This window comes from Trifolium pratense, linkage group LG2 (assembly GCF_020283565.1).
Source record: "Trifolium pratense cultivar HEN17-A07 linkage group LG2, ARS_RC_1.1, whole genome shotgun sequence".
NCBI classification, from domain to species: domain Eukaryota; kingdom Viridiplantae; phylum Streptophyta; class Magnoliopsida; order Fabales; family Fabaceae; genus Trifolium; species Trifolium pratense.
Genome location: NC_060060.1, coordinates 66,108,245 through 66,121,424, shown reverse-complemented (window position 1 = coordinate 66,121,424; position 13,180 = coordinate 66,108,245). Strand labels below are relative to the sequence as shown.

Below are 13,180 nucleotides of genomic sequence, written 5' to 3'. Positions count from 1 at the left end.
GTAGCTGTGGAGGCGGACTATGGGAGTTTTCCCTTTTATTGGAATAGGAGTCATTATGATCTTCTTCCTCGGGATTTAACCATTACGAAATCCGACCTGAGCCCTGAGGAAGCGGCAGATTATAAGAGACTGGAAGATTATGTCGGGTCTTTTCCCCAGGTTTCCTTAGAGGATAGTAACGGTAACCTGATCCGAGATGAGGCGGGTCGTCCGCAAAAGGTTCCGAAGCTAATTGATACCAAGAGGCTACTGGCCTGCAAAACCGATGAGGATGTGGCCGCTTTTTTCCGTATGCTCGTACTTTGTGCTTTGTTATTTTGCTTCGCTTTTAGTTTTCCATCTGGTTTACTTTACTGATCTTCTTTTTCCTTTGTTTGTGCAGTTGAAATGTCGAGTGCTCAGGCAAGACTTCGTCAGGCTAAAACTGCCAAGAAAAAGATTATGGAAGCTGCTGGTGGTTCGCATTCAATGCCTGCTGGTGGTTCGCATTCAATGCCTGCCAACTCTTCAATTCAGCAAAATCCCAGTCCTTCCCTCGAAATCATCGGAACCTCAGCGGAGAGACGTGTCCGTGAAGGGGATACCGAAGACACGAATTCTTCTCGCCAGCGTCGTAGGGTGGATGATGTCGATGATCTCATGAATTCGACGTCAGGTCTCCACAAGCTCGAGCCCGGCAAGCCTGCAGCCCACTTTGTCTTCCCTCCTGTTTATGCTCATGACCCGATCTTTGATGACCAGACGGAGATCTCCATATCAGAGCCTGATTCCGGCATTCTTTCTTCCCTGGGACCTACTGCCATTAGAGCTGAGATCGCCAAGCATTCAGTGGCGATGTTCAAACTTTTGGAGATGGTGACTTTCCTGAATGGTCGGGAATGCCATTACCTTCAGGAGAGGGATGCCGCTCTCACAAAGCTGAAGGAGGTTTCCTGTCAACTGAGCTCGAGCCAAGCCGCTTTCTCGGAGTATAAAAAGCAGTATGCTCTTCAGCTGGAAGTGCAGGAGTCCCTAAAGACTGTACAGGCAAAGCTGGAAGAGGTTACCAGAGAAAGGGATGCGTCTTTGGCGAAGATAGAAGAGCTGGAGGGTCAGATTCAGGAGTTGAAGCTGAAGGTGGATGAGCGCGCTAAGCAGGTGGTTCCCGAAGCCGTTGATGAGGAGGAGAAGGTCGTAGATCCGGCTGGTGTTTATGCTGATTTTTCGCGAGCCCGTCTTGTTCAGACGATTATGGATCTGAACGACAGTATGATTGATGCTGCGAGCTCCCAGTTTGCCAATGCCGTGGAGCAGTTGAAGATTGTGAATGCTGATAAGGATTTGATTGTTGAGGGTATAGATGAGGATAAGGTGGTGCTCGACGGAGCTATCGTCACCCCTCCCGAGGATGAGATGTAATCTTATTTTTCTTTTTTCTCGTAATTAATTTGCTTTCTTTTGGGCGCTTCGTTCGCCCTTTTGATGTATTTGACAGCTATGGCCCCTCGTGGTCTTTATATTTCAGTACTTTTATTTATCCACCTGCTCTTTTACCTTTGTCTCATCTAGATTTAGGCTTTGTATGGCGATGTTTTTAATTTCCTCCGAATGTTGAATCGATCGTTTGTATGCTCAATGCTTTTAGGTTCGCGCTTTTGATTATATTTTCGTTATGACGACCTGTATGCTTGATGCTTTTGTTTGTTTGCGCTCGACCAATCTTGAGGTTTTTAACTTGGTAATTTTCCAAACATTCTATACGCCGAACTATTCGTTTCTTCGCGCTAGTGTGTGTTTGGATGGTGGTCATCGTTGTGGTAGCTGGTACCATTAGATGCCGGGCTTAGAAGGTGCGGGGAACCATTCTAAGTGTTTGGAGATGTTAATCCAAACTAACAACGAGGAGAGGGGCTGTTGTTAAGCTTTCCTCCTCGGGGTGTGAACATCCCATCGCGAGCTGGGGTTCTACCGGGCGTGTACTATGACGATGGTGCTCCGTGGTCTAGAGCTTTCGTCGCCAACATCATCGAGCTCAAAAACGTCTCGACTTTGTTTTATATTTTAAGATTCATGCCCGTACCTAAGCACTCCTCCGTTGTATAGGCGTGTTTCTCATGGGCGAAGACACAGCCTTCGTTGAGGGATGGTTTTGAACTTCTCTCAACTGTAGTATTGTTTGAGCTTTTCGGCATTCCAAGGTCGAGGAATTTCTTTTCCGTAAAGATCTTCCAAATAATAGGCACCGTTTTCGGTTTTGGCTCGAACACGATAAGGTCCCTCCCAATTTGCCGCGAGTTTACCTTCACGAGAATCTTTTTGGTTGCGTCGGAGTACTAGTGTCCCAACGTCAAATTCTCGCTTGATGACCCTTTTGTCATGCCGTTTTGCTATTTTTTGTTTCAAAGTAGCTTCTCGGAGGGCTGCGCCGTCTCGGAGCTCTTCCAAGAGGTCGAGCTCTTCTCTGAGCATTTCGTGGTTGTCTTCCCCTTCGAGGGGTACTTCCGTTCGGAAAGATGATGCTCCGGTTTCTACTGGAATTACGGCCTCTGTTCCGTACGTCAGTCGGAAAGGCGTTTCTCCCGTTGTAGAATGTGGAGTGGTTCGGTAGGACCAGAGTACGCTGTGTAGTTCTTCTGTCCATTTTCCTTTTGCTTCATCCAACCTTCTTTTGAGTCCTCGTAGTATAACCCTATTTGCAGCTTCGGCTTGGCCGTTCGTTTGAGGGTGTTCGACAGAGGTGAAGTGTTGGGTTGTACCTATTTTTGCCATGAATTCTCGCACTTTCTTGTCCGTGAATTGAGTCCCGTTATCTGTAATGACAACTTGAGGGATCCCAAACCTCGCAAGTATATTGCGTTTGAAGAATCGCAACACGTTGAATGTCGTGATGTGGGCGAGAGGTTCGGCTTCGATCCATTTCGTGAAGTAATCGACAGCTACTATTAAGTATTTATTTTGTCCTGCTGCCGTTGGAAACGGTCCTAAGAGGTCCATCCCCCACCAAGAAAACGGCCACGGGGACGATAGCGTTCTTAGCTCGTTTGGAGGGGCCAAGTGCATATCCCCGTGACGTTGGCATTTGTCACATTTTTTGACATGCTCTTTTGCGTCTGCTTGCATGGTAGGCCAATAGAATCCTGCTCGCAAGGCCTTTCTGGCCAAGGAGCGTCCACCGATGTGTTGACCGTTTATTCCTTCGTGGATCTCGCCGAGGATCGAGGCTACCTCGCTTTCCTCGACACACCTTAGCAGAGGGATGGAAAATCCTCGGCGGTACATTTTTCCATTTAGGATCACATATGCGCAGGCTCTCCTTTTTACCTTAGCCGCCTCCTTCTTATCAAGTGGGAGGTTTCCAGTGTTCAGAAATTCGAACACGGGTGTCATCCAGCTGTTGGCGTCGATCTCGCATATCAGGAATACCTCGGTGGGTTTTACTATGCTTGGTTTGGATAGCGTTTCCTGAATAAGCGATTGATTTCCACCTTTCTTTTTCTTAGTGCTTGCGAGCTTTGATAAAATATCTGCTCTTGCATTGTGTTCGCGAGGAACGTGCTTGATTTCGGTTTGTCTGAATTTGGTTAATTTTTCTTTGATCAAGTTTAAATATTCCGTGAGTCGCTCGTCTTTTGTTTGGTATTCCCCGGTTATTTGTGATGCGACGAGCTGTGAGTCCGTGAATATTTTAATTTCCTCGGCTTCCATATCCTGAGCCAACCTTAATCCCGCCAAGAAAGCTTCGTATTCGGCTTGGTTGTTTGTGGTTGGAAAGGCGAGCTCGAGTGAAACTTCTATGAGCGCTCCTTCACCGCTTTCGAGTATGATACCCGCACCACTCCCTTGTGGATTCGAGGATCCATCTACGAAGATGGTCCATTTGTTTTTGTTCGGGGTAGATGGTGTGGTCATCTCGGCTATGAAGTCTGCTAGCACTTGGGCTTTTAAAGCCTTTCTGCTTTCGAAAAAGATTTCGAATTCGGACAACTCGAGCGACCATTTTAGCATTCGTCCTGTCATATCCGGCCTCGCAAGGAGTTGTTTGATCGGTTGATCAGTTCGAACCACGATGGAGTGAGCTAAGAAATAGTGTCTTAGCTTCCTCGCGGCCATGACTACTGCTAAGGCCGTTTTTTCAATCTGTAAATACCGGAGTTCTGGTCCTTGCAGAGCCTTGCTCACGAAATAGACAGGTTTTTGTCCTTGCTCGGTTTCTCTTATGAGAACGGCGCTGATGGCCTCCGATGCTACGGCGAGATAAAGATATAATGTCTCCCCTTCGTTGGGTCGTGTTAGGACTGGAGGTTCGGATAGTGCTCGTTTTAAATGTTGTAGCGCATCCTCGCATTCCTTTGTCCATTCGAATGCGGATTCTTTTCGAAGTAATTTGAATAAAGGTAGCGCGTGTTGAGCGGATTTTGCGACAAAACGAGATAAGGCTGTGAGCATCCCGTTTAATGATTGGATAGATTTCTTTGAGTCCGGCGTAGGGAATTCAAAGAATGCTCTGCATTTATCGGGGTTAGCTTCGATTCCTCTTTCGGTTAAGTAAAACCCGAGGAATTTCCCAGCTTTTACGCCGAACGTGCATTTTTCAGGATTGAATCTCATGTTATACTTTCTCGCTTGGTCGAACACTCTTTTTAGATGGGCTGTATGATCGTCTTCCTCTTCGGATTTGACGATCATATCATCCATGTAGACTTCGAGCATGTCACCGATTTCATTATTGAAGACTTTGTTCATCATCCTTTGGTATGTGGCGCCTGCGTTTTTAAGCCCGAAAGGCATTACGTTGTAATAATAATTACCGGATTCGGTCATAAACGCTGTTTTCTTTTTATCGATTTCAGCCATTTTTATTTGATTATAACCCGAGTACGCGTCCATAAACGATAGTAATTTAAATCCTGATGAATTATCTACTAATTTGTCTATGTTAGGTAAAGGGTAAGCGTCTTTAGGGCAAGCCCTATTAAGATCGGTATAGTCAACACACATGCGCCATTTTCCATTCGATTTCTTAACAAGTACAACATTGGATAGCCAGGTGGTATACCTAGCTTCCGAAATGAAATTTGCCTCGAGGAGGTCTTTTACAGCTTTTTCGGCAGCCTCCGCTTTTTCGGGAGACTGCTTCCTACGCCGCTGAACAACGGCACTAGCCCTAGGATCTAAAGTCAGCTGGTGACAAGCGACCTCAGGGTCAATACCAGGCATCTCTGCAGCGCTCCAGGCGAACAGTTCAGCATTGTCCTTAAGGCAGGCGATCAGCTGCTTTTTGACCAAGTCGGGGAGTCCAGTTCCAATCTTGATCCCTTTGAGGGGGTCTTCGCCCAAGGGCACCAGCTCGAAATCTCCGTCCGGGATGGGGCGGTAGATTTTCTTTTCAGCGTCGGCGAGGTCCTTCTGTTTTTCTTCTTGATGCTCCTTTTTTGTGAGTCGAGCATCGATGTCGACGGAACCTCCAATAGTGTTTACCCCCGGATTTTTCTTTTCAGTTTTCTTGGGGGTTGCCACGGTGCTCAGATTCTTTGCCGCGGCCTCGAAGCATCTCCTCGCAGCAGCTATGTCGCCGTTGATGGTGGCGACCTGGCCGTCCGGTGTGTAGTATTTCAGCTTCAAGTGAACAGTGGACGACACAGCAAATAGCTCCGCTAAAGTAGTTCTGCCGATGATGCAGTTGTACAGCGAGGGACAGTCGACGACCATGAATTGCGTCCTCACGGATTTCATAGCCTTTTCCTCGCCGAAAGTGACGATGAGGTCCACGTATCCCCAAGGTTTGGTAGTCGACCCATTGAACCCCTGAAGGTCGGGTCCTACATATGGGACCAAGTTCTTCTCCGATAGCTGTAGAGTTTTGAATAGCCCCGAGTACATTACGTCGCACGAGCTCCCCTGATCTACGAGGATGCGGTGGACGTCGAAGTTTGCCATGCGAGCCCTCACCAACAGTGGTATCTGATAGTTTGGTGAGCCCCCGGGAACTTCTGATTTGTAGAAGGTCAGTGGGTCGGAGTCTCCCTCAGGTTTGGTGACGGTGATGGGAGTCACCGAGCAAACGTTTTCCAGCTCCTCGAACTTCCTTTTTACCGATCCGAGGGTGATTTTGTTTAGCCCTCCTCCTGTTATCACCAGTGCTTTTGGGAAATTTTCCCATGAGCCATTCAGGTGGGCGTTGAAATGCCTTAGGAGCGCTCCCTCGTCTGACCCCGGGGATGGGAGTGGAATTTCAGGTGCTGAGATGGCAAGCGCCTGAGGGACGATGCCTCTGTTTTCCTGCTCGGGAACATCAATGGCCATTGCGACCTCTTGAGGCTCCCGCCTTTGTTGTTGTTGTTGTTGTTGTGCTTGTTCGTCGTTCTGAACATATCTTCGGGCATAACCCTTTTGTATCAGAATCTCGATGGCATCTTTTAAGTGGACACAGTCCTCAGTGACGTGTCCATGGCTTTTATGATAGCGACAAAATTTCGTCCTATCAGTATTTGCCTTCATGGGCTGCTGTCTCGGGAAGTGGATCCCAGCCTTTTTGAAGTCCGCAGCGGAGACTTCGGCGAAAATGCGATCTCTTGACGCATTTAGTGGAGTGTATGTTGTGAATTTTCCTCGAGGAGGTTTGGAATCTTTTATCCTTTCCTCCCTTTGCTTTTCGTTACCTCTTCGCGAGGTCCCAGCTTCGTCCTTTTCATGGTTCCTGGTTTTTTCTTGACTTTTCGGCCTTCTTATATCTTTGGCCCTTTGTTTCTCCTCGTAGGTAATGTACTTCTTCGCTTTTTCGAAGAATGCATCCAGCGTTTTCGGCTCTTCGATCCCGACGGCTTTAGCAAAGTCGCTGTCTGGATGTAATCCCCTGTCGAGGAGATACAGCTTCATGCTCTCATCGACCTTCACTTCGACGGCTGCCTTGTTGAACCGTTCGAGGTAGGCCCTTAGAGGCTCGTTCTCGCCTTGGATGATGGCCTCGAGGGTTGCTTCAGTTTTTGGGTGACGCCTCGAGGAAGTGAAGTGAGCCCGGAAGCGGGCGCACAGGTCCGACCAAGAATCTACGGATCCTGGCGCCAAGCTCTTGTACCAAGCCATAGCGCCTTTCCTCAGAGTTGTGGGAAAGAGCTTACACTTGATAGAGCCTCGTACGTTTCTGTACTCGAGGAGAGCTTCAAGATTTTCGATGTGCTCGTCCGGGTCTGTCGAGCCATCGTAGGTATCCATTGCCGGTGGTTTTTCGAGTCCGACCGGTAGGGGGAGTTCTCGGATCCTTCGGGAGAGGGGGCCTTGGTGATTGTCTCTCTCTTCCGGGGATCGGTTCCTCTGGCGACGAGGAGGATTGTCCCTTCTAGGGGAGTGTCTCCTCGGCGGGGTGGAGTTTCGAGATATAGCCTCGTTTCTCCTTTCGCTTCTGTGGCGAGGTGGTGAGCGAGACCTGGAGTAGGTTCTGCTCCTCACTGGTGTGGGTGAACGGCGAGCTGGGCGAGCTTGCGCCGTGATCCTCGACTCGGCAATTGCGTCGATGCGACGGCTTTGTTGCTCGAGCCTTTGATTCTGCTGCTCGAATCGCTGGTTCTGTTGCAGCAGTAAGTCCGACTGGCGGTTGATTGCATTGACCAGCGCAGCCATCATTTCTTGCATGGGAACGCCCGGAGGGATAGCCGCTGCCGGAGTCGCCTGTGGCGGGGTAGCCACAGGGATCTGCGGTTCTTCTGGGTTGTAGGGCTCGTAATGCGCGTTTTGCTCTCCCTGGCCATCTTCCGTCACGGAGGCGAATTGGCCGTCCCCTGGGTGGTACGCTGCGTAGTCCATTGGTGATCCATGGTTCTCCGCCACTTGCTCCGGGATTTGATGGTTGTTAACGCCAGCCATTGGTCGTGAAAGGGTGTTTTGAGGAAGTTTTTAGTTTTTGGTTTGAATAAACAGGGAAACTATCGTCCCCACAGACGGCGCCACTGATCGTGTTGACCAGAATGATGCGACTTCGCCGGCGTTTGCGGTGGTTGAGAGCGTTTGAGACCCCTGTTGGAGCGGAGGGGGGTTGTGTACCTGCAGGCACTCCGACGCTCAAGTCAGTATGTGTGTAAGGTTTTCTTAGCTATAAAAATGCGTACCTTGCAAATGAAGTGGAGATGCATATATATAGCCCCCAGCGCTGGGCTAAGGCCCTTGATGGCATTAATGGCCATCAAGTGACTGCCGGAAAACGGCTAAGGAGCCATGATGTGCAGTTAATGCTCATCATTCCGGTGTCTTAGACGTTACAGAAGCCATAGAGAAGTAGCCGTTGGTATCCCGAGCATTTATGGTGTGGCCGGTGGGTAAGGGTCAACTCGACTACACAAGCTCGTTAGAATCTGTACCGAGCTTCTAGGCTCGGCCCAGAACATAATTTTTTGTAAAAAGTAGTGGAGATTTTGTCAAAGCAACTTACAAATTTTTTTTTTTTACAGATACAAAAATATATTGTTGAAAATTTATAACTTAATCATTTTTCAACTTAAGATATTTTATCTTTTTTGAAAGGTACAAACTAAATCGGATAAATAATTTTTTTTTTTTAAAAAAATGGATAGATAATTGGCAGATGAGAAAATGCAATTAATTAATTTTTTTAATTAGCCATACTATCTTCAACGGGAAAAAGTAGAAGAAAGCGAATAAAAAAAGGACTGGTACATTGTACCCAAAGAAAAAAGGACTGGTACAAAAAAGAAGTCTGTGTGCTGTGGCTGAACATGATGTCATAGTTTTGTTGGTGATTATGTGTGATCGTGTAGGAGAGAGAGTGAGAGAGATAAAGTCATTCCATCTCCAACGAAGAAGGAGAAGGTGAGCCAAAGAGAGTGTGTGGATAGAAGGGGAAATTATGTTATGTTTTTTTATTTATTTTATTTTGTTTTTTAATAATGTCAACATTTCTTGATTGGAATTACTCAATTCGAAAGTCTAGACAAGAGTTTGATTTAAAGGTAAAAATATAGGGGTGATCATACGGGGCAATTCATTACGACGGAAATATCACGGGTTCAAGGAAAATGTTTTATCTATTATTGAAGGTGAAGCTATGACATTGATGGAAGTGGCTAAGGAAATGGCTAGACGAGGCTTCAATATTCAAGTCATTTCTTAAATCGATTCTAAAAGAGTAGTTGATGCAATGCAACACAAGCTACATAGGGGTGCTTTCGAATACAGTTATATTATATGTAATATTCAAAGTATTTTGTCTTTCGATTCTAGTTTTGAGTTGAAGTTTGTTATGAGACAAGTGAACGTGATTGCACATAAGCTTGCTAGAGCTATTTTTTCGAGATGCTACCTACTTGTATTGAAACTATTTTGATTAATGAAATGTTTTAAGTTTATGATTGTAAAAAAGATGTAAAAATATAGTCTCAAAGTTTATATATAAAAAAAAAGTTTATTCCCTTAAGTCCTTATTATAATAAAAAGTTTACTTTTGAATTCATAGAATGTTGGATGTATCTGGTCCATATTAAACTAAAGATCATTCCCTATAACTTTTTTATATAAAGACTATCATTTTTATAAGATTAGCAGTTATTGTAACATTGGTTGAAATTGTTGATGCAAAATTTTAGTATGAGCCAGCAACATGTTTCAATTTCTATTTTTGTTAACAAATAGAAGAAATTAGTTAAGGTTGATTTGAATATAACATCGATGCACCATTTTCAAATCAAAATCACCACCGCCATCACATCATCATCAACACGATCGCCACCATCACATTATTCGATGAGCTCCACATAGGTGCTATTTGTAGAGCTGTTTTTTCAAAACTCACAACTTGAGTTTATTACATGACAATAAAATAATTCATACTTAAGTCAAAAAAAAAAAAAAAAACTCATACTCTTTGCAGAGTTTGCCAATTTTTTTGACTCATCTCCATATTTACATTAATATTTTCACTTGTATTCATGACATTATTACCAATAAATTGCTATAAGCACTATTCTGTCAAACAAAAATTATTGATTAACCATTTTTATTGACTTTAATGAACTTTTTTTAGATAATGGAAAATATAAACTATCATTTCTTTCATAAAAATATTTATTTCTCTTAAATAATGTTACTTCAAATCAACTTATTTTTTCATATTTGATTACAAAAATTAGTGGAAACATAGGTGTACCGTACTCGTATGTGGTAACCTCATTGAAAAATGTGGAAAGATTCTGTAGGTTCATGACAAATGCGGCGAGACGCAACATTAGTACAAAAGAAAGAAAAGTCATTTGCTGCACTTGCTTTATGTTCAACTCAATCTCAACTTGGTTTTGTTTACTCTTGTACTAATTTGGATTATCCAAAAGATTTGGCAAAATATTGTACTGTACTATATTTATGTGTGGCTTTAAGACGATAAAGTGGCTCCCACTTCCACTCCCCATAGAGCTAGAATGAAATAAAAGCCAAAACCGGAGAATATTGGGTAAATTTTAGGTCAAATGCATTTAAAATCTTTTAAGTTTTATACTCCATCTCCCTTATTACAAGTCCCTTTTGATATTTTGTTAATGAATTATTGTTAACTTGAATCAGTGTCTGGGTGAAGGTAACGTAACAATGGTGCTCGACGTGGGAGGAAAAATGTCACTATTTCTGGTTTTGTAGTGACAATGATTTATGAGGGTACGTAGTAGCGTCATACCTCACAAGCTGTGAGGGGAAAATTCAGTATAAGAACCACTTATATGATCGTCTTTCAAGCATTGAAAAGGCTTCTTGCGTTCATGTGCAACATGTGGAACATATCAGTTGGACAACCCCTGGTGAGGGTTGGATTCACATTAATACGAATGGAGCAGCTATAGGAAATTTAATAGGACATTGTGGTGGTGTTTTGAGTGGTGACAATGGCGATTAGAGCTGTGGATTTTTAAATGTTTGGTAATACGAAGTGTATATGTAGCAAAAATGTCAAGAGTGCTGGAAGGTTTTAAATTAGCTCAATCTCGTAGGTTTAATAAATTAGAGTTGCGTGTTGATTCACAGTGGTAGTAACAACTCTTTCGACTACATCAGGTGGATCGTTAGATGGGAGTAGACTAGTTTAGAATATTTGAAAGTTTTTAACTTTGGATTGAGACGTTGTTATAAAACATACGTATCGTTTTTTTTGACAAAAAAAAAACATACGTATCGTGAAACTACTTTTATTGCGGATGCATTTATGAACTTGACGTGCAATAATTCCTTGATTAGTAACGACGTAATTCTAATGAGTATAACTCAGTTGATCAAAGTATTACGAACTTTAATATTCTCACTTATTTATTTTAAAAAGTGAAATTCTATTTTTAGACTACTTCACGACGAAAGAACAAAAAAGAAAACTACATCGTAATGAAAAGAATATAAAAAATATATATTAAAAAAAAACTACTTAAAATTTAATTATTTAATATTCATGTCGCACCTTAGTATCAACACATTTCATAGATTTTTTTAAGGCTTAATTAGTAAAATGGTTCCTTAAAGATATTTTTGGTTTTAGATTGGTCCCTTAAAGAAAAAAAGGCTCAAATAGGTCCCTTAAAGAAAAAAAAGTCCGAATAGGTCCCTTAAAGACATCTCCGTTAATCAGTTTGGTCCTATTTAGACCTCTTTTTAGGGACCAAACTGATTAACAGAGATGTCTTTAAGGGACCTATTCGGACTTTTTTTTCTTTAAGGATCTATTTGGACCTTTTTTTCTTTAAGGGACCAATCTGAAACCAAAAATGTCTTTAAGGGACCATTTTACTAATTAAGCCATTTTTTCAAAAATAAAAAAAAATGTCACCGACTAACCCTCATCTTTCTCTCTGTTAATCAAAGAACAGAGAAAAATCCTGTGCCGGTGTCTTACAAAATCTCACCGGATTTCTTTTCCGGTCACTAAAAAAGACAAAATTAGCGTGCTAGCAACCACTAAATTGCACGATCTAGAAACAAAAAACACGAATCTCATAAGTCATAAAGAAAAAAAGAACTCAAACAAAAAGGTTGAGAACTTTGCGGTCACCGTCATGAACGTAGTGATCTCCGATCCCACTTTCCAAACACGTCATCGTCGTCACAGATTCCTCAGAATTCATCGACGGTGTTCCTGACCGGCGAATTTCCTTCCGGCAACCGTTGGTCAACGCGTTCTGAGGCATCAACCGGAGATTAAGATCAGTCGTTGCCTGAACCTTCGCAACTTCACCCGATCGTTTACGTTTACCACCGGAACTCATGAACGGGAAACTCGATTTCACATCTCGGCTCCTTCGCGCGTCGTTACACGTGACTTCCCCTTCGGATGAATCGTCAACAGTGGAAGCAACTGCATCTGAACCGAGAAGCTCCGGTATTGGTTTAAGTGTTCCGCCGCGGAGCACCGTTTCAACCGCCGCTTGGCACACGTGCCAATTTCCTGTCCATAAAAGTCCAACGGCACCGTTAACGGGGTTAACGGTTCGTCCACACGCTTCAAACAACAGAGATTGAAACAGAGCTGCATATATTAGAAAGAAAAGAAAAAAAAATCAGCTCCTCTAACCTCACCAAAAATAAAAATTAATTTAAGAGTAGGTTCAGTGCGTAGCTTTTGAAAAATCAGGATTATCGTGAGACGGTTATAACAAACATAGGCTAAATATACAACAGAATCATATTTAGTGTTCAGAATCACGGAAAGAAAACAATGTTTTATCTACTCACCGTGTTTAGAATCAAAATTAAGATGAGTAGATAAAACATCGTTAATGTGATTCTGACGTACAGACTTACTATTTGGCAACCATGATATTAAATGACTAACTGGGAAGTAAAAAAGTTAAAAATATTATTTACCGGGTCTTTGTGGTTGAGGAACGTTGGAAATGAAAGACATAAGGTCTGCACGGCCGAAAAATTTGGCTACAAAGACAGTGGCATGACCTTGGGCTTCAGGGGTATCAATCCATTGAATACAAGGGCGTAAGATACATGACTCACTACAACCCTTTCTAAGGACACGGCAACCGTTGCAACTCATGACTCTTTGGTTAAAACTTAAAAGTGAAAAATAAGTGAAAGTGTTTTTGTTGTGTTGATTTAAACTAAGCTACAAAATGGAGCTCACATGAGGAGTTAGAAGAAGTAATGAAAAATTGGTGGAAGGGAAGAGAATGGAACTAGGGTGCAGGTGCAAATGGGGTATAAATAATAAACA

At 43.4% G+C, this 13,180-nt stretch overlaps 1 protein-coding gene across 1 annotated transcript; it reads right to left on the bottom strand.

The window, feature by feature from the left end:
• Positions 1–11,712: 11,712 nt before the first annotated feature.
• On the bottom strand, positions 11,713–13,180 carry LOC123906342 (LOB domain-containing protein 38). The gene is made up of 2 exons (XM_045956251.1): positions 12,820–13,180; positions 11,713–12,481 (listed from the first exon to the last, which is right to left on the bottom strand). Exons 1-2 carry the CDS (start codon positions 13,001–13,003, stop codon positions 11,976–11,978), a joined length of 690 nt encoding a protein of 229 aa, XP_045812207.1. The 5' UTR covers positions 13,004–13,180; the 3' UTR covers positions 11,713–11,975.

Excerpts from the sequence above, each read along its gene's own strand:
- LOC123906342 (XM_045956251.1), bottom strand. The coding sequence starts at position 13,003 with ATGAGTTGCAACGGTTGCCGTGTCCTTAGAAAGGGTTGTAGTGAGTCA. Across the intron at positions 12,482-12,819 it reads TCCTCAACCACAAAGACCCG|CTCTGTTTCAATCTCTGTTG; the intron begins GTAAATAATATT and ends TAATATATGCAG.